This window comes from Coffea eugenioides, chromosome 7 (assembly GCF_003713205.1).
Source record: "Coffea eugenioides isolate CCC68of chromosome 7, Ceug_1.0, whole genome shotgun sequence".
Classification (NCBI taxonomy): Eukaryota; Viridiplantae; Streptophyta; class Magnoliopsida; order Gentianales; family Rubiaceae; genus Coffea; species Coffea eugenioides.
This window is the reverse complement of record NC_040041.1, coordinates 12508558-12527262: the sequence shown is the minus strand read 5'-3', so window position 1 is coordinate 12527262 and position 18705 is coordinate 12508558. Positions and strand designations below refer to the sequence as shown.

At 36.3% G+C, this 18705-nt stretch overlaps 2 protein-coding genes across 2 annotated transcripts; both read right to left on the bottom strand.

Annotated features, from left to right (window-relative positions):
- Window positions 1–6031: 6031 nt before the first annotated feature.
- On the bottom strand, window positions 6032–6516 carry LOC113777560. Its single transcript, XM_027322684.1, has 2 exons — window positions 6435–6516; window positions 6032–6362 (listed from the first exon to the last, which is right to left on the bottom strand). Exons 1-2 carry the CDS (start codon window positions 6507–6509, stop codon window positions 6033–6035), a joined length of 405 nt encoding a protein of 134 aa, XP_027178485.1. The 5' UTR covers window positions 6510–6516; the 3' UTR covers window position 6032.
- Window positions 6517–12382: 5866 nt separating this feature from the next.
- LOC113778601 (probable Histone-lysine N-methyltransferase ATXR5) lies at window positions 12383–17651 on the bottom strand. The gene is made up of 6 exons (XM_027324057.1): window positions 16956–17651; window positions 16491–16571; window positions 13560–13789; window positions 13329–13429; window positions 13026–13238; window positions 12383–12770 (listed from the first exon to the last, which is right to left on the bottom strand). Exons 1-6 carry the CDS (start codon window positions 17380–17382, stop codon window positions 12611–12613), a joined length of 1212 nt encoding a protein of 403 aa, XP_027179858.1. The 5' UTR covers window positions 17383–17651; the 3' UTR covers window positions 12383–12610.
- Between the last annotated feature and the right edge of the window lie 1054 nt (window positions 17652–18705).

Sequence of the window (18705 nt, the reverse complement as noted above, 5' to 3'; positions counted from 1 at the left end):
CTTTTTTTTTTCACTTTAACTATAGAGATTTCAAAATTTTAAAATACACACTTCAACGTACAAAAATTTTTTTTTTCCTTCTTTCCTTTCTTTTTTTTCCTCCCCTACCTTAGCCCACCACTAGCATTGCCTTATTTTTTCTTTTCTTTTCCGTGCTCCTTCTATCCCCATCCCCCATCCCTCTCTCCTTCACCCGCCACCTATTTTCTCTCACCCACCCCTTCCCTTAGTCGTGCACGACTAGGGGGAGGGGGAAGAAATGGGTGAGGGAGAGAGGGTGGCAGAGGAGAGAGAGGAGAGTAAGATGGAGAGAGGATGAGGTGGGGAAAGAGAGAGGAGGGAGAGTGGAGAAAGAAATAAAGAAAAAAAAAAAAGAGGTGTCGACGTCAGAGGTGGTGGATAGTGGTGATAGAGTAGTAGCGAGAAGAAAGAAAAGAAAAGGAAAAGAAAAATAAAATGGTTTTTAATTTCTTAATAAAAATTGTGAAGAAGGAGAAAGGAAAGAAATGAAAAAGAAAGAAAAAGAAAATTTTAAATTTTAAATTTCTTCATAAAAATTTTTATATACCTTTTACAGTAAGTTACAATGATTTTATATAAACACTAAAAAAAATCTCCATCTAATCAGGATTATAATGATGAGCCATTTCTTGTCAACGAAGCTTTTAAATGTTTTACAATGTCAAAATCTTTATTTAATGTTAAGAATTTGTCATTAGTAAATTATAAATTGAATATTTTTTCCCATTTTGCAATAAGAAAGCACTAGGCGCGCACTATGAAATATTAGTTCTGAAAGAAATATATAAGTAGTTTGTATTGTCAAATAAAGAAGATAAATTGTCCAATGAAAAGTTAGAGAGCAAACACATTACCAGTTTTTGTCGTTATGTTTTTAAGATAGATACGGATTACGGACCACCATTTACTTGTATTTTGTTATTTGTTCTGTTTCTTGCATGTCATCCATTTTCAACTTTTGTCACCTGACCGACCTACAAATGTGGTAATCAATTATTGGGGAGTGTCGATTTTTTGATACAGTTGATTTCCTTTTTTTTTTTTTTGCACCTTTTGCACAATTGGTCAATTCGTAGTACATTGTTTTCAGTTTGTCTGTTGGCTTGGCTACACATATACGCCATCTGGATTAGTTTTTGTTAGGCAGGTGGATAAGATAAAAATAGTAGTGTCGATTAAAAAAGGAGTTTGTTGCAGACATAATTCTTGAAAGGTCCAGTGGAGTGGATAATACGGGTATAGCCGTGCATATCTTTCATTATCATTTTTTTTAGAGCAAATTATCCCAGTGGCCACTAAACTTTTATCATCGTCGAGTTTTGGTCACTCAACTATTAAAAGGCTGGTTTTGACCATCAAACTGTATAAAAGGTAGACTCGAGCCCATTCTGTTAGATTTAGTCGTTAACTTCGCAGAGGTGTCTGTCCGCGCGATTTTCAATACAAAAGGTAGGGTCAATTTAGGAAGTCGAAAATATCACTTGCACCTCTTCTTCCTCTCCCATGCATCTGTTCTTTTTCTTCCTTGCCTAAACCCAAACATCAAACAATTGACAATTAAAGAAAAACGCAACAACGAAGAATTTTGGGGGATTGAGCGACAGCAGAACGGGTTGACAAACAAGATCTTCATTTCGTGGAACGATGGAGTGGCCCAAGTGGGTGATTAGACCAAGGGGCCAGCATTTTGATCCATCTGATGCATACGGTAAAGTTTTAAAATCCCTAAGTTTGTTTAGTTATCCACATCCCAGAATAGATTGTGTGTTTCATGTATGTATGGGCTACATTTTATCGTTGTTTTGGCTTTTTGCAATAAAGCATAGAGATTTCATAGTACACTGATTAAAGTATTCTTAATGCTGGAAAAAGGGGTTAATAAATAATTCATTCATTGAATTTGGGTTTACTAGTTTTGACTAAAATTTTAATTTTTTTAACTAATCGCATGTCATGCAGTGCCAGGTTCTTCTCTGTTCACCATACGAATGTATCATGGGGGTAAATTCAATTGGCAAAATTACAGATACATTGATGGGCATGTAGATTATGTTGATTTATGTGATGCGGAAACAATGTCTGTGCATGAAATAAACTACATGGTGGATAAATTAGGGCATTATGGATGTATGGTGTATTACTATGTTGAGCCTGGAAAAGATTTTCGAAATGGGTTGAAGGAATTATCTACTGATAAAGCCATTATCAGTTTTTGCAATTGGGCTTATAAGCATAAAATCATGGAGGTGTACTGTGACCACCAGTCAAAGAATGAAATCAAGATGATGGCCACAAAGTCCCTTCCTTCTGATCTACAGCTGAGTAAAAAAGCCGCAGTCACCATCGAGGAACTTGACGAAAATGGAAATGTTATTAGGGAACCTGGATTTGAACTAGTGCCATTTACAAGATCAATTGGCAAGATAGATGTTGGGAACTCTTCTAAAGAGAATGCCTTGAATAATGGGGATGATGGGGATGCAAATGATAGAGGAAATATAGATGGCCAAGTGGAGACTGATACTGATTCGGATGGAGACTGTGATCGCTTTAGTGCTGATAGGGATTTCTGTAGGGATGAAGAAATGTTAGAAGAATTGATTGTTGAGGGGCTAAAATCTGGTGTGGATTCTTCAAATACAGAGCAACCTAGATCTTCACAGCATCCCAATTCTAATGATGATTGTAATAATGCTGCACAACAGCAAGAATCAGTTGTAGATGAGCTAGGCAGACAACAACAAACAGTTGGGATGGATCCATGGTCACAACAATCAGGACTTGAAACTGAATTTGAACATCAGCAACAGCCTGAGACAAATGAAGAACAACCCACGGATGTGGGAACTGGAAACCAACAGTCGCGGAGGAAGAAGCAAGTTAGAAGGAGAAGAAACAACAATAGAGCATCAGGAGAAGAGGCAGCTCCTCATTTAGATGATGTCCATGCATTAGATAAAGACACAGTGGTGACTGAGTTGCATAGTGATGCTGGCTCCTCAGATGAAGAGAATGATGATGACTGGAGGAATAGGTATGTTGATTTCAATCCGGAGAGAGATCTAAAAGACCCTAATTTTGAGTTTCACATAGGAATGAAGTTTGAGTCAGCTGAACAGCTAAGATTAGCTGTTAGAACATATTCCATCATGAAAGGAAAACCAGTAAAGCCATACACAAATGAAAAAAAAAGGTTTAGAGCAAAATGCAAACCTCCTTGCCAATGGTTTGTTTATGCTTCAGTTGAGAAGGAACTTGGAATAGCTGATTTGGTTGTCAAGAGCATGAATAATGAGCACACAAACTGCAGTCATGTATGGAAGAACAAGAATATTTCTGCTAAGTGGCTTGCAAACAAGTACATGGAGAGATTTAGATGTAATGTTGAAATGCCTCCAAGATTATTAAGACAAATAGTTGATGAGGACTTCAAAGCTGAAATTTCAAAATGGGTGGCATACAATGCAAGGGCAATTGCTAAAAAGGAGATTCAAGGGAATGCAGAGCAGCAATATAAGGACATATGGAGATATTGTGCAGAAATTAAGAGGACACACCCAAATACCACAATGGAAGTTATGTTTACTCCCTTCAGACAACCTGGATGCAACCCAAAATTCATGAGACTTTATTGCTGTTTGGGACCATTAAAACAAGGCTTTCTTGACGGTTGTAGGCCCATTATTGGGGTTGATGGATGCCACATAAAGGCTGAATATCGGGGACAGCTGTTGACTGCTATTGGAGTAGATCCCAACAATGGATGGTGGCCCATTGCTTGGGCAGTGGTTGAGAGGGAAGCAACTGAACAGTGGAAATGGTTTTTTGAGCTGCTGAAGAATGACTTGCAGATTGAAAATGGGTACAGCTACACCTTTGTTTCTGACCAGCAGAAGGTATTAACTCCTTCCCTTTGTATATGCACAGTACACAAATCTGTTTCAATTTACTAATGCCTTTTGTTTGTAATAATTTATAGGGTCTTGACCGAGCATTATCTGAGGTACTACCAAACAGTGAGCACAGATACTGTGTGCAGCACCTGTATAACAACTTCAAGAAGAAACATCGTGGACTTGCCCTGAAGACAAAACTGTGGAACATTGCAGCAAGTACTACTGAGGGACTATTCAAGAAAGCAGCAGCAGATCTGGAAAATTTTGACAAGGAAGCATATGAATGGGTGAAGAAAGCACCACATCCCAGTCATTGGTGTAAGACTTTTTTTTCAGAACATACTCGATGCGATATGTTGGTTAATAATTTGTGTGAAAGTTTTAATGGTCATATACTTGAAGCTAGGCAGCAGTCAATTATCACAATGTTAGAGTCCATTAGGATATTTCTGATGGAGAGGATACAGAGAAGGACAACTGCAATGGAGAAGTTTGAATTGTCCATTGGCCCACTAATTAAAAAAATAATTGATGATAGGGTGATAGAATCAAGACAATGGAGGACCATTTGGAATGCTGTGGATGGATACCAGGTTAGGGGACCAAGGGGGGCCCAGTTTGCTGTTTATTTAAAGAAAAAATCCTGCACATGCAAACTGTGGGATCTATCAGGTATTCCTTGCTGTCATGCTATTGCAGCAATTCACAGAAATAATGGCGACCCCTATAAAGAGGTGTATGACTGCTACAACAGAGATCTGTTTCTAAAAATTTACAAAAATGTTTTGTATCCTATCAATGGACAAGTAATGTGGCCTGAAGCTGATGGGGTGGATCTTGATCCACCAGAAAGGATAGTGCAACCTGGCAGACCTAAGAAGGCCAGGAGAAGAGATCCTACTGAAACTCAAAAGACTGGAAACAGGTTGCGGAGAAGAATAGTCATCCATTGCAGAAAATGTGGTGTTGCCGGCCATAATGCAGCTGGTTGCAAGGTGCAGCAACAAGACAATCAACAACAGCAGAATCAGGATAGCGAGGAGCAGCAGCAGCACCAACAGCAGCAACGTGGTTCTAAGAACATGCAACAGCAACAACAGAACCAACACCAGCACCAGAGTCAGCATGAACAGACCCAACACCAGCACCAGAGTCAGCATGAACAGACCCAACACCAGCAGCAGAGGCAACATCAGACCCAACACCAGCACCAGAGGCAACATCAGACCCAACACCAGCACCAGAGGCAGCAGCAGACCCAACACCAGCACCAGCACCAGCAACACCAGCAGCAGGATCAATATCAACAGCAGCAAAATCAGCAACACCAGCAACAGAATCAACATCAGCAACAGCAACAGCAGCAGGATCAGCAACAACAGCAGCAGCAGGATCAAGAGTATCAGCAGAACCAACAAGAACAGCAATCACAATCTGCTGTTGAGGAAAGTGAACATGCACAGCATCGACAGCAGGAAGAAGTTGTACAAAACCAACAACAGTCTCAGAGCCAAGGGGCTCATCAACAAAGGAAAGCAGGAAAACGAAAGTTAACAGATTCAGAAAAGGGGCAGATCAATGCCAATTATGCATATTTAGGTAAAGAACCTCCTTTCACTGTTGGAAATTGGAGAGGAAAATGGAGTAGAGCTGGTACTAGAAGAGGAGGAACTTCAGCAACAACTACCAGAGGACAACCAAGAGTCAAAAGAGGATCAAATTGAAGAGGAAGTAAAGCTATAGCTAGATTGGGACATAATGCAACTACATTTTGTCTTTTTGTATGAAGTTTGTTTTGGATTTGATATGCTGACCTATTACGAACATGGTCCATATGTACAAACAATTTATTTTGTCCAATCTACACAGATTGTTCTATGTTAATGCAGCACTTTTGTTTAGTTCTTATGTCTCTGTCATTTATTGATGAAATTAGTAGAACTGAAATGTGTTGTTTCAAACCTTTTTTGACACCAAATAATAACTATTTATTCATGTGAACAATACAACTTTTATACATCAAAATGTTTATACAGAGGGGTACAAAAGGGGCTTTATAAAGCCATTTGCCCTTTCCCTTTCAATATGCTACCATTACAACAGAGTAGCTATTCTTCAAGGATTTTCAACGATGCCACAAATTTGTAGCATGCCACCAGAATTATCTATTCTCATAACTAACATTGCTAAGACAACTATTAGCCAAGGCAACACTGCGCATCGAATGAGTCGCTTATTGGCTGATTTGTACTTGGCAATTTCAGTTTGAAGTGGCTTCATTTTACCCTCCAATTTCACAGCTTTTGCTTCCCACTTTCTTGCAGCTTTTTCAAATTCAACCATTTTTTCCTCCATTCCATTGATCTTTCTGAGTAGACCCGGTATAATCATTGTAGATCGAGCGCACATTTCATCATCTATCCAACCCCAATAGCCACAGCCATCCTTAAAAAAAAAACAAATTCATTATATTTCTTACACAATAATAAATTAAGTATCTAAAAAAATGTTACAAACCTCCCCCAATGCGCATTTGGCAAATCTTCTTCCCGGATTTTGTGCAGTCCATGAAGTTATCATTACTGTCTTCATCCCACAAACACAAGTAGGCAAAATGGGTGCCATCGATGTAGGTGGCATGGATCTTGCTGGCCCGGCTCTTGGTGGCGTTGATCTTGGTCCTACTTCCTCTAATCCAAGTTGGGCTTCTTCCATTTCCTTCTCTTGTAGTTTCTCTCGGGTAAGTAATCTTTATTAGCTTTATACAAGAAGAACAAGAAGATCTATTTTCAACTTCCTAAATTAACCCTACCTTTTGTATTGGAAATCGCGCAAACGGACAGATCAGCGAAGTTAACGACTAAATCTAACAGAATGGCCTCGCGTCTACCTTTTATACAGTTTGGTGGTCAAAACCAGACTTTTAATAGTTGAGTGACCAAAACTCGACGATGGCAAAAGTTTAGTGGCCACTGGGATAATTTGCTCCTTTTTTTTAATAGGGATAATTTCAAAAACCTCCCCTGAGGTTTTTATCAGTATGACTAGCCTCCCTTGAAGTTTTAATAATATCATATACCTCCCCTAATTCATATGATTTTGTAACATGTCTGCCCAAGTGAACCAAAAAAACTAATTTCATAAGAGAGATAATAATTTAATCCCCTAAATGCCCTTTTGCTGCCATCCTCAACATTAGTTTGTTTATAAATCTAATTTTTGACTTTAATTCAAATTACCCCCTACAATTACAAGTCCATAGCAATTACATCATGTGCTTTCATGTCCATATTAAGAATTTCTTTCATGCTAAAATACATTATTCCTTACAAAATTTTTAATGGCCATAATTAATACATAAATGAAAAATTATTTAGAAATCTTATGTAACTCTCTTTTTTTTTTATTAACAACCTCATATTGTTCATTAAATGTCAATAACAATAGAAGTTAAATATTTGGTAACAATGTTGCACCTTCAGTTTTAAATATATATTCTTGTTTTTCAAGAAAAATCTATAGTTATTGCAATTCAAAAAAGAAAAGCATAAAAGTTTTATAATTTTTTTTTATTTTTATAAGTGATACCTAGTTATTATCATATATTACTAGAATTGACTTTTCAAGAAGAATATATAATTATAACAAATCCGTATAATAAGAGTATAAAAATTATATAATTTATTTTTATTTTTATTAGTGATTCCTAGTTATTATCATACATTACTAGAATTAACTTTTGTAACTTTACTTTTTATTAACAATTAATGTTTTCCCAAGAATTTAGTAATTTATTTTGAAAAAACACCAAACCAATAAATAACTAAATTGTTAAAAATGGAGAAAAATGCTATTCACCCCTAGTTATATTGGTGCAATTTGTAATTGATCCAAAATATATATCTCAAGCAAAGGCAAGGCATAAGAGTTATTTTACCACTATTGATGTCAATAATGGGTGCCAATTAACTGAGAGGGGAGGTTTATGATATTTTTAAAAGTTGAGGGAGGAGCACAGTGATATTGTCCGAAACCTTGGAGGTTTCTGAAATTATCCTTTTATTATTAATCTTTCTTACATTAATAATATATAGGTTAGCTAGTTTGAATGTATATCATATGTGTAAAATTTAGAGTTCAAATTTAAATTAAAATGACATAAACATAGATCTAAACCAGCAAGTAATATATACTGTCAATATATAAAAAAATTAATTCATTTTCAAATCAACGACTTTCTTGTTTGCAAATAAAGTGATCTTTTAGTTGGGCTTTGTGAGCCAGCTTTAGGAAGTTAAAATTCAGAACGAATTATAAGAGCAAACTTCTAGCCCATATTGAATTAGATATAAAAAAAAACCCAAATTGAGCTCTTTTAGTTTGTTGAGTGTTGGTCTAGGACTATGATGGCCCAAGTTTAAGTCATGTATTTTAAATCTTCAAAAAATTCACTATGTCGTCAAAAAAAACATGTGCAAAACTTTAATCAAGTAAATCAAGTTATTTCATATTAGCAAGAACAATTATTTAAATAGTACTAATTTTTTTTGGGTTAAATGAGAATCCAACCTTGCAAGGAGAAGGGAAAAGAAAGGGTTTGAAAGTTGAGTTAGAGATCCTAAAATGACCTAATTAATGTTCTTAACAACTAAATTGGGTCTCAAAAACGTATTAAAATTTCATAAAAAAAATTTGCACTATTGATACTAAAAGAATTAATCTTTTCAGTCCATTTATATTATAGTTTTCCATTTTGGACCATCAAATACTCCCTCCATCTTATTGAAAGTATCATAATTTATGTTTTAGAATGTTTCAAAATGTTTATTATCTTATTAAAGTCAAAGTTACTTTTGATTTCTTTTTTCAATGTTATCCCTCCTCCTACCCCATCTCGCCTCACCCCAACTAGACAAAAAACATATGGTCTAGTTATTTAGATCTGGTCTAGCGTCTTTGGGCCAAAATTTAGCCCCAAAAGGCGAACTACTTTAGACCCAAACAAGTGTAATCCAATTATTTTGTACGTTTTATACCTACATGTTACTAAATCCCATCCCTTTCTTCACCTATTTTCTTGGCTCTACAAATGTTTTGTATGTCTGATCCTTCAAGCTAGAGGTGGCAAAATAGGTGGGATGAGCGGGATTTGCTTGGATTTGAAATGAGACCGAGTAATATGAGTTTGGATCCAATTTTATCCATACATATTTTGAGGCTAATTTGGATAGGATCACTTTAGAATGGTTTAGATTGATCCCGCCCAATATCCAAGTCTATTTTTCATATTCTTTTTTCCTTTAATTCTTTTTTATTTTTATATAAATTTAATATTTTTGATTTATTAAATTTCTTTTAGTCTTATTGTGAATTTATATTTTTCTGAATTCTTTTCCCCCACAAATTTTCTTTTATTTATTTTCTATGTATATATTCCAATGTTGCTAAATTTTAGTTGAGGAAAAAAATAAATCCTATAAAAACTTAAAAGAACTTGTATTTATGAGTACAAAGAAATGGCATTTAGAACTATGAGCCATCATAAAACTATCAAAACTAGACAAAATATTTTCTAATAAAATTACAGATTAATGACTTTCATATTACTCCTAATATTCATTTTGATTAGTATTCTACTAGAAAAGAAGTTCAAAACCATTTACAAGCCTAAAAGAGCCCCCACCAGCCTTGTTTAGGCATTCTTCGGTCTGACTACGCAACCATTGAGTTCGCGTGTCAAAATAAGAAGTTTCTTTTGACATATTTCAAATAGCACTCTAAATTGAGACTAACGACAGAATTTTTACGAAAAGAAGGGAAAAATTTAAAAAAACTGATTTCTAAGGGACAAAAGAGTTCAAGAAACTAGAGAGGGGTTTTGAAGGAAAAAACTAAAGGACCTAGGTGAAAGAATAAAAGTGATTCATTTGGGTCATTAAAAAATATACAACAATTAATAGGATAAATTTTTGATGAGGTACTTGGCCCCCAATGTGTACCCAAGAATTTCCCAAAAATTTCCATCAATTAATGGGTATGAATAGGATTCGTCCCATTTCAAGCTTAATATTAAAATTAGAATATCCATCTCATCCAAAGTCCCTTTGCGTATGAGTAATTCGTTGGGGCTTGAGACATATTGCCACTTCTACTTCAAACAAAACAAGATTTAAAATTTTTCTTGCCATTCAAATGCCATACATATGGAGTTTTAAATTTATAAATCAGAAGCATAGGGGATAAAAGATAAACTCCAAACTGTTGCAAAATGAGAATTTAAATAGTGATTTATATTCTTGTATTTCATGGTAACGAGATATTTGTATTTTTCCTTATTAATGAATACTCCTATGTTCTAATATTAAAGTCATTTTTTTAATATTCAATTTCTTATGGAAAAAAATATATAAATGAGTTGGCACTAGATTAATTTACATATATAACATTTGAATTCAAAATATTCACATGGTAGATGTGTATTAGAGTTAAAAAAAAAAAAAGGCAACTTTTTCAAATGACAAATTTGCAAAGCTACTAGCATTTTCTATTAATTTCAAAATAACCACTCCTGTTATTTTTTTTATGTATATTAACAATGAAACAGAGGTAATATCCGAGAAAAATGAGAGCACTTGAACCAAACAAAGACAAGTGAGATTTCAATCCTTTACCACTTGGCTGGCGTTAATATCCATCAACACTTACCTCACTCTTTTTATCTTCCGCCAGCCGTTTTAGTTTCAGTTTCAGTGGCATGGGACATCAATCATGCACTTGTGCTTTTGTGAAATGTAACGTGCGTCAGGCAGGAAAAGTGAAAGCTTCTTAGCCAAAGAGGCAGACATCTAGCTCAGCTTCTGCCCAAGTGAAAGCATGTTTTTCTTCCAACCTCTGATGAGATGAGCAAAATTGGCTATACTATATCTTGAATTTCGAAATGAGTTGTGATCTTCTGTTACCCTGTTTCCCTTTACAAGTTTATTCTGAAAATAGGGCTTCTTCTTCTCACTCGCTTCAACTCTTCAAGGTTGTTAAAGTTAAAGGTGATGATTGAAAAGATATTTTTAACAAATATAAACATACATTTCAGTGAGATTTAAAAGGTAAAAGCTCTTTTAGAAACAAAAGCTGCTGCAATATTTAGCACTTTTAGATTAAGATGAGCCAATGTCACAATTCAACAGCAAAAGCAAGGACCTAAGGACACTTTCTTTTCTTTTCTTTTTTTTTAAAACAAGATTTGTTGCGAGCTTAAGTGCACCTTGCAGAAATTCTTTATTCAAGAGACTCAAAGGCTTTATATCCTTCCACTAATTTACCTAACTTGTGTGCCTAAATGAATTAGGAGTCATCAACAAAGATAGCCCTCTCTGCCCTACACTTTCAAGCATGTGGACTTGTTTGTTTCCTTCTTGTGTATCGCCAGCTACTTAGGCTGACATTCAGAACATGAGGATTGCTTTTGAGTTGGCTGTCCAAATTATGGAACATGCGACCAAAGCCTTTTTAAATCACATATATGCTTTCAAATTTGACTCCCTAAACTGTAAAGTATGCTGTAATCTTTTTCTTCCTACCAACTTTGGCGTCCTATCTTTTGCAAAACATGATCACCATGTCTGCTAGTCTAACCAGAATGGCGTCAGGGCTTGCTTGACAAATAAGTTCTCACATTATAGTATCTCCTATCTCTAGAGCATTTACAATTTGTACCTGTATCAAGACCAACAATCAAGGTTCCTCCAAGAATGAGTACATTTGATAGTCATGATGATCTGAGGGATGGCACCATCCAGATATGTCATGGATTAAGTACTAACATTCGATATTTGCTAGTAGTAACTCGGATACTGCAATAACATATATTACTAGGAGAGTTTTCACAATTAGGAAATTGGTTTTGGGGTTTGTCTAACGAGTGTCTAATCAGTACTCAATATAAGTGTCCTAATGCAATGCAAAGAATGAATGTATGTCTATTTGAATGACAAGTAGGCGTAAACTAGACGTACTATAAGTGCTCATTAGGAACTGGTTAGAAAATCGAGTGCTTTAGTTATAGATAGGATTAGACATATTAATGCATTGGCCATTTCAAAACAGCATAGTCAGTTTTTACTGAACTTTGACTATAAGTCTGTGCTTGTAAGCAAGAATTCTCCAACCAAATAAACTCGCAGAAAAGGGGAGATATTGATGCTGTGTTGTGGAGATAATGCACAGAAGACATGCAAGTGTGGTATCTAAAATGATGCCTAGCATATAGGAAAACTTGCAGATTGCTTAAAAAGTCCCTGTGACAGAACAGTCTTTCTGTACCAATACATAATCTGAAGCATTAAAAGAAGTTGATATATCTATCTATCTAGAAAATATTTCGAATAGCAGAAAAATGGAATCAAGAAAAGCAGAAGATAAACAATTTTTGGATAAATATCACTGAAGTTAAATGTTGTGAGGTTCCATTGTAACTGTGCTACATAAGCATGTAACCTGTCTAAGCTGCATTTGATATGTCAAATCCAAAATAAACATCCTCTTTGGAATTTGCACTATCATGGCCACAATGATGGCCAGCAGTACAGCTACCTACTGTTAGAGAAAAATTTGCTGCTGCTATGTATATCTGAAGACAAAAATGAGATTTCTATGGTCCTGCAGTCTCATTGGCAAAAAATCCGTTGCTTCAGAACTTAGATGAAATGATGAGTTGGATATTCATGCTCATGCCCATTGTAATCATAGTACAACCTCTCCCCCTTAGCAATATCGCGAGTAGCAACCAAAAGGACTCGGCATTTGCCATCTACATCATACCTCACGCACTTAAGATTCTGCTTCTTCTTACTTTCCCTGCACAAAAATGGACTGGTTTCAAGAACTGTAGGCTGAATGTCAAGTTGTAAGTATTTCTGACATGAATAAAGATAATTTCGTTTCACTAAGGAGGTTCAGCTAGACATAGAAGTAAAAGTTTATTGAAGGGAGATATCACAGAAAAGAACACAAAAGGATGATAAGAACATTGCATAGATGTCTTGACAATGAAAGAACACGGAAGGATAATAAAAACATTTGTATAGAATGGTTGCTGCGCTCTAAGCTTACGGCAAATGGTTGTTTATGCCGTTTATAAACCGGGCAATGTTGCCACGCTTGTCCGGGCAGACAACGAGACTCCTGGATGGCTGTTTTGCTGAAAGGAGCGTCATTAAGCTGTCACAGTCATCACATTCCCTTTTCTTCATATAATCCACATCTCCTGCATACTCTGCTATCAAAGTCAAGTCCTTTATTGGACCATCAGCCTCTACCGTATAACTGCAGCATTCAAGAGCAGTACATTAAACAGGCAAATAACAAATGACTGGGGGCTAAGACACAGAGACAAAGCACGAATGGGAGATGTACCCTTCACACGAATCAAACACAACCATAAGTGGGGGACATAAGCCACTTTTCTCCATAAGTTTACAGTACTCCAATGTTTCAACATCTTCTTTGCAAAGGACCTGATAAGAGAAGTGAAAGAGGAAATTAGATGACTGAAAACAAGCATTTTTTAATAATTACCACTAATTGCCTTGCAGCATTTTAAAGATTTTGAGTAAACTAATTGACAAGAGGTATTTAAGGTTGAACCTGCATTCCACCCTTTTCAAACTTGGCCTGATTGGCAGACCTAGGAGCCATGCCACGCACATAAGTAAGCTCAGCACTGAATTCCATGTTCATTGCGGTCAAAGCAGAAGCAAGAGATCCCATTTGCTTTAGCCTTTGATCAGCATCTTCCGCTGGTATATATGGCAGAAGTCTTCTCCTTTTCTTGTGGTACACCAAAGGCCCAGAACGCTTCCGACGTTTTCTAGTATCTGTAATTTAAATGAAAAGGATGAAGAGCAATAAAGGAAAATCAACAGCTGAAGACAGCTAAATGAATATGACACAGATGTTCTTTAAAGTTTAGAAACATAATACATTTTAGAAACATAATACATTGGTTTCCTCATCTGAGATGGTAGTTATGTCGCGGAAATCATAGCTAAGTTTCAAAGCCAAAAAGGTAAGCCTCATTAAAATTGTAAATCAGCAGCATCAAAAAGTGCCTAGAGGAGAGAAAGGAAAGTCAAAAATACCATGAAAGGAGATTTAATCATATCTTCAGTTGGAGCCAGTTTTTTTTGGGGGGGGGGGAGGGGGACAGAGATTTTCTTTTGTTTACAAGGGATTCCAGGGTTCACTAACTCCAGAAAAAATGGGCCAAAAAGAGCAGCTCTTAGCAAACTATAGAAGTAATAGACATCTTTTGGCTTGAATTGAAAACCAAACTGAGACTCCCACCGAATCAGTTCAAGTTCCTGCATCCCATTCTTTAACTTGCCTGTAAGGAAAGTTAAACAGAAATGACCACCACCTTGGACACAGTTCATGGACATTTACCCCAGAGAACCAACATAGAAAACTCAATGACATGACAAAAGAAGGAAATCTTCATCTAGTTCAGAAACAGTAGTCTCTATGTTACACTGAAAATTAGCATTTAGATGCAAGAACGAAACATGAACAGACTTCAGTGCCTATGTATTGTGAGAAGAACTACTGGTCCAAAAACTCAGCCTAAATAGGGAATATTCCAGTTAAACAACTTCAGGAAAAAAGAAGACTAGCTCACAGCAGTAGCAACTGAAGTGTAGATTGACAGAGTAATCATACATTTACGAGTAATATATATATTTTTTCTGTCAATGTACATTTATGAGTGACAAAGATCAGGTTTATTACAGAAAATATACGTTGCACGTGTGTAGGTTTATAAATGTAGGATTTGATTACATAAAATATTCTTTAGGGACAATCACATGGAGTCCTGTAAGTTTTTGCATTTCAGCTATCAATGCTGCGATCATACAACAGGTCTCATGAAGGTAAGAAGGGATCATTGGTCAAAAACAGACCTGTTGGCTCTAAAGCACTATCATAACTAACCTTTTCTGCATCAAAAAGAACTTACACCAGAAACAACTTTGCAAGATTACTTCAAAGCTTTCATTGGGAAACCATTGCACCAAAAATAAGGTTGTGGAGTTCTGATCGGGAAAATTATGAGATTGACACATGGGAACTGCCTCTAAGCATTTCTAGGCCTGGACCTTTGTGTGCCCTAGATAAAATGCATCATATCTTTTTAATTATATCATCATTGACGCTTCATGTTCAAAATTATGAAGTGACAACAGCACTCCACCCCATCCAAAGATATGGTCAAACAATGCTGTCAAACATTTTAGGGGTTTGCACAAGTATCATATAGACTAGGCAAGTATATGCACTAACGGTTTTCTCATAGTGAGCTTCAACAAGCACACGGTGCATTCCACTCTTTCTCCTGTAATGATAATATTCTTTCTTCATAAAGATTTTAGGCTTGCGTTAGTCAGTAGAAACACTATTGAATTTGATAACATTTCATTTGGCTTCGCATTCTGCCATACTTGAGAACCGCATCGTGGTTCTAACGTTTCATTCTATACCGTCAAGAAGAAGAAGGGGAAACTGCACGTGCAGTTCAAGGTCTAAAACCATCATGATGAGCAAGGGATTATCCATCAACTTTCGGAAGATTTTGAATAGGAAGGCTCCTGCTGATTTTTCTTGTCAAAGTCAATATACGTATCTTCTTTTCTCATTCTCTTTTAAGAAAATGAAAAGAAGTCAAGCGTTGGAAACTATCCAAGCAATAATACATAGAATACAGTTGCCATGCATAAAAAGGAGGCGAGGACAAGTATCAGCACATGTCTGTAAGGGAAACTTGGCAGTTATGAAAATTAAAAGCAAAAGCATTTCAAACTGTTCCCGACTAATTGCATTAACTTCCATAGCTAAATGCAGCAGCAATAATCACAGTCAGCTAAGAAATACATGAACTACATTCACCAACCTAATCTTTTAATTGTACGACAAAACAGTACTCCTTATTGGGAAAAAAGGTTCTGCTTTATCGGAGCCTATTTAACTATATTTTGTGGCAATCTTCTGGGATCTTTTGAGATGAGATACGTACTTTCAGTCAGCTGATTTACACCCTAAACCTAACTCACATCACCATAGAAGTCGCTTAAGCTTCTATAATACTGCTTAGTATATCTTCAGCTGATACAAATTCTAGTACTAAGCAAATGCAGAGAATAAATTGCCAGCAGAAGTTTTTATGCTGGCAAAACACTTATTTGATTGAAGCAGAACTCAAGGTTTCTACAAAGCAGTGCATGAATTCGGCTAAAATCAAGAGACAAAAAAGTATCTAACTTGCACCATTCCCTCCCTCAACTATCCTAACTGCACTAATCATACTGACAATTAAAGCCATCATCCAGCATGTTTCCAAAACATGAACGCTTAACTTTAACCTTACTTCCACTTCTCTTTCCAAATGATGGCTTCGACAAATCAGAAGCAAGATAATCACAAGTAAATCAACTAAGAAAAATGATATGTTCCCAGACAAAAAGGATTCACACGGATACATGGACTCCATATTGCAACCATACTGTAGCAGCCCTCCAAATTTACCTAGAGCTGAAGTAAAATCCGCCATTGATTCACTGCATTTCTGAATCCGAAAGAAATCAAGTATGGATGTCTGCGTAAGACCTAAACACAATCAAGAAATTAAAGGGTCAACAAAAGTTAACATTTTTCTGTACTTTCCAGTAAAACTGACAAAATGTACCTCCCTCAGGGGGAGAGAAAAAAAAACCCACAGAGACATTCCCACACACTCACCCACTGAGTCAGTCATTCACACACAAACACTACATTGCTATCAAAGAGTTAATTATATCCACTTGCATTGAGCTGACCTCCCAAAACAATCACTTGCATTGAACTGTATAGATGGAACATACACGACACATGGACTAAAACACAAACACCAGCACACACAGGAACACATCTTTTTATTAAATTTTTGTACGAACAGAATTGGATTAAACTTTTTGTGGGTTTTTTTGAATTAAATTAAAGGGTTTATCATACTTTTAGCCAGAGCCATGCTGGGACGAATGTGATCAGAGCAGCTAGGGCAGTACCAGTGCCCAAATGGCACCCGGGGCACAATTGGCCTTAGACAATCCAAATGGTACCCTTTATCACATTTATCACACAGCAAAATCTCCTCCTCGTTATCCCCTCTCCCACATTCCTGACACCCCAATTTGCTATAACAATCATCACCACCACCACCATCATCATCATCAACATTCTCCTCCTTCTTTATCTCCACCGTTTGATCAAAACCATCATCGTCATCCTCATTTATAAGTTGGACCCTTCTAGCTACCCTCATTATTGCCACAATCGACCTATACTTCCTCACCCGCCGGGGCCGCCGGAGACGGTCCAGCTGATTGTCGTCGTCCTCCTCGTCAGCCCACCTCCGGTTGGCCCTGGCAGACGGCGCCATTTTGGTTAGGAGGACTAAATTGTAAATTAATCAATTGTACGAGGTTAAATTCGGAAAAGAAAATGAGCTCAAAATTTCATGTTTGTGTTTTTTTTTTCTTTTAAAAAAAATTTTTCGTTCTGGTCTGAGGTTGTAAGAAAGAAGAGCAAAAAAGAGAAGGCTATATAGGGAGGTTTGGAGATGGAGATGGGGCCCGCGGGAATGGGGTAGGCGTCCGTTACACAGATGACGTGGCGGAGGGAGAGTGGAATTACTAATGTAACGCTGTCTGTGACGGAGAAGAGACGAGAAGGAGAGGGGGGAATGGCGTGCGCGCAAGGCGTAAATTCGACTGCTTTTCATTTGAGCAAAGAATAGCCGTTTCTGATTTGAAGGCTTTTCTCAGCAGAGAATGTGAGTAGAGCAGACGGCTTGGAGAGAGGGGTTTAGGTGAAAGGTTCGTTGGATTTTTGGGGGGTTTTGTCCAATTTGGAGGAGTTTAGTGGGGTGGTTGGTTAGATGAATTTGAAAGGTTTACGTGTCCGAAGAGGCAGAATTTTGTTGCGAAGCACATCAATGCATCATATATTTGGGGGTATTTGAATCAGCGCATACGGATTATAGCTGTAAACTATTAAAGTATAAATTTTACGGTATCATTTAATCTATATGCGACGTCAAAAACGATGTTACAAAGATTTTCAAATCTTTAAAATATAGGTCTATCCTATTTATTCATTATTGTCTCTTCTTACTCTTCTTTCCATATGTTTGTGTCTAAATCTTTTATGCATATGCAAATATGTGGAAGGTGCAAGCAATACTACTCATTTTGAGTAAGATAAATGACATGTCTTATGGGATTTCAATTTCTAAAGTGTACACGTCAAATTTATTCACTTGTTATGGTTTAGATATTGAGTAAATTATATATATATTGACAGTGTATATACACTATTATGATTAGATCCATGAAATATATGTAAAAATTGGTTTTCAAATTCAAATTTTGTACAGTTGTCATTCATCCAAAATTGACGGTATATACATTGTCAGTGTATAGAAGATTAATCCTTGTATATTTTTTTTCCAAATTTTTAATAGCTTGTGAGTAGAGTTATTTTCCCAAATCTAAAAATTTGCACGTTAAATATATTCCTTTCTTATGTTTCAGACACTCACTTTAACAACTCATGCAATAGAGTTGTAAATTGTAATAGGGAATTTTGAATTTGGTCAGTGTGTACCTTTTTTCAAATGAAATATGCGTAGATAGAACAATTTATACATTTGATATTCTAATCATCAAATATAATTCAGTTTGGTATAAATATAATTCAAGAA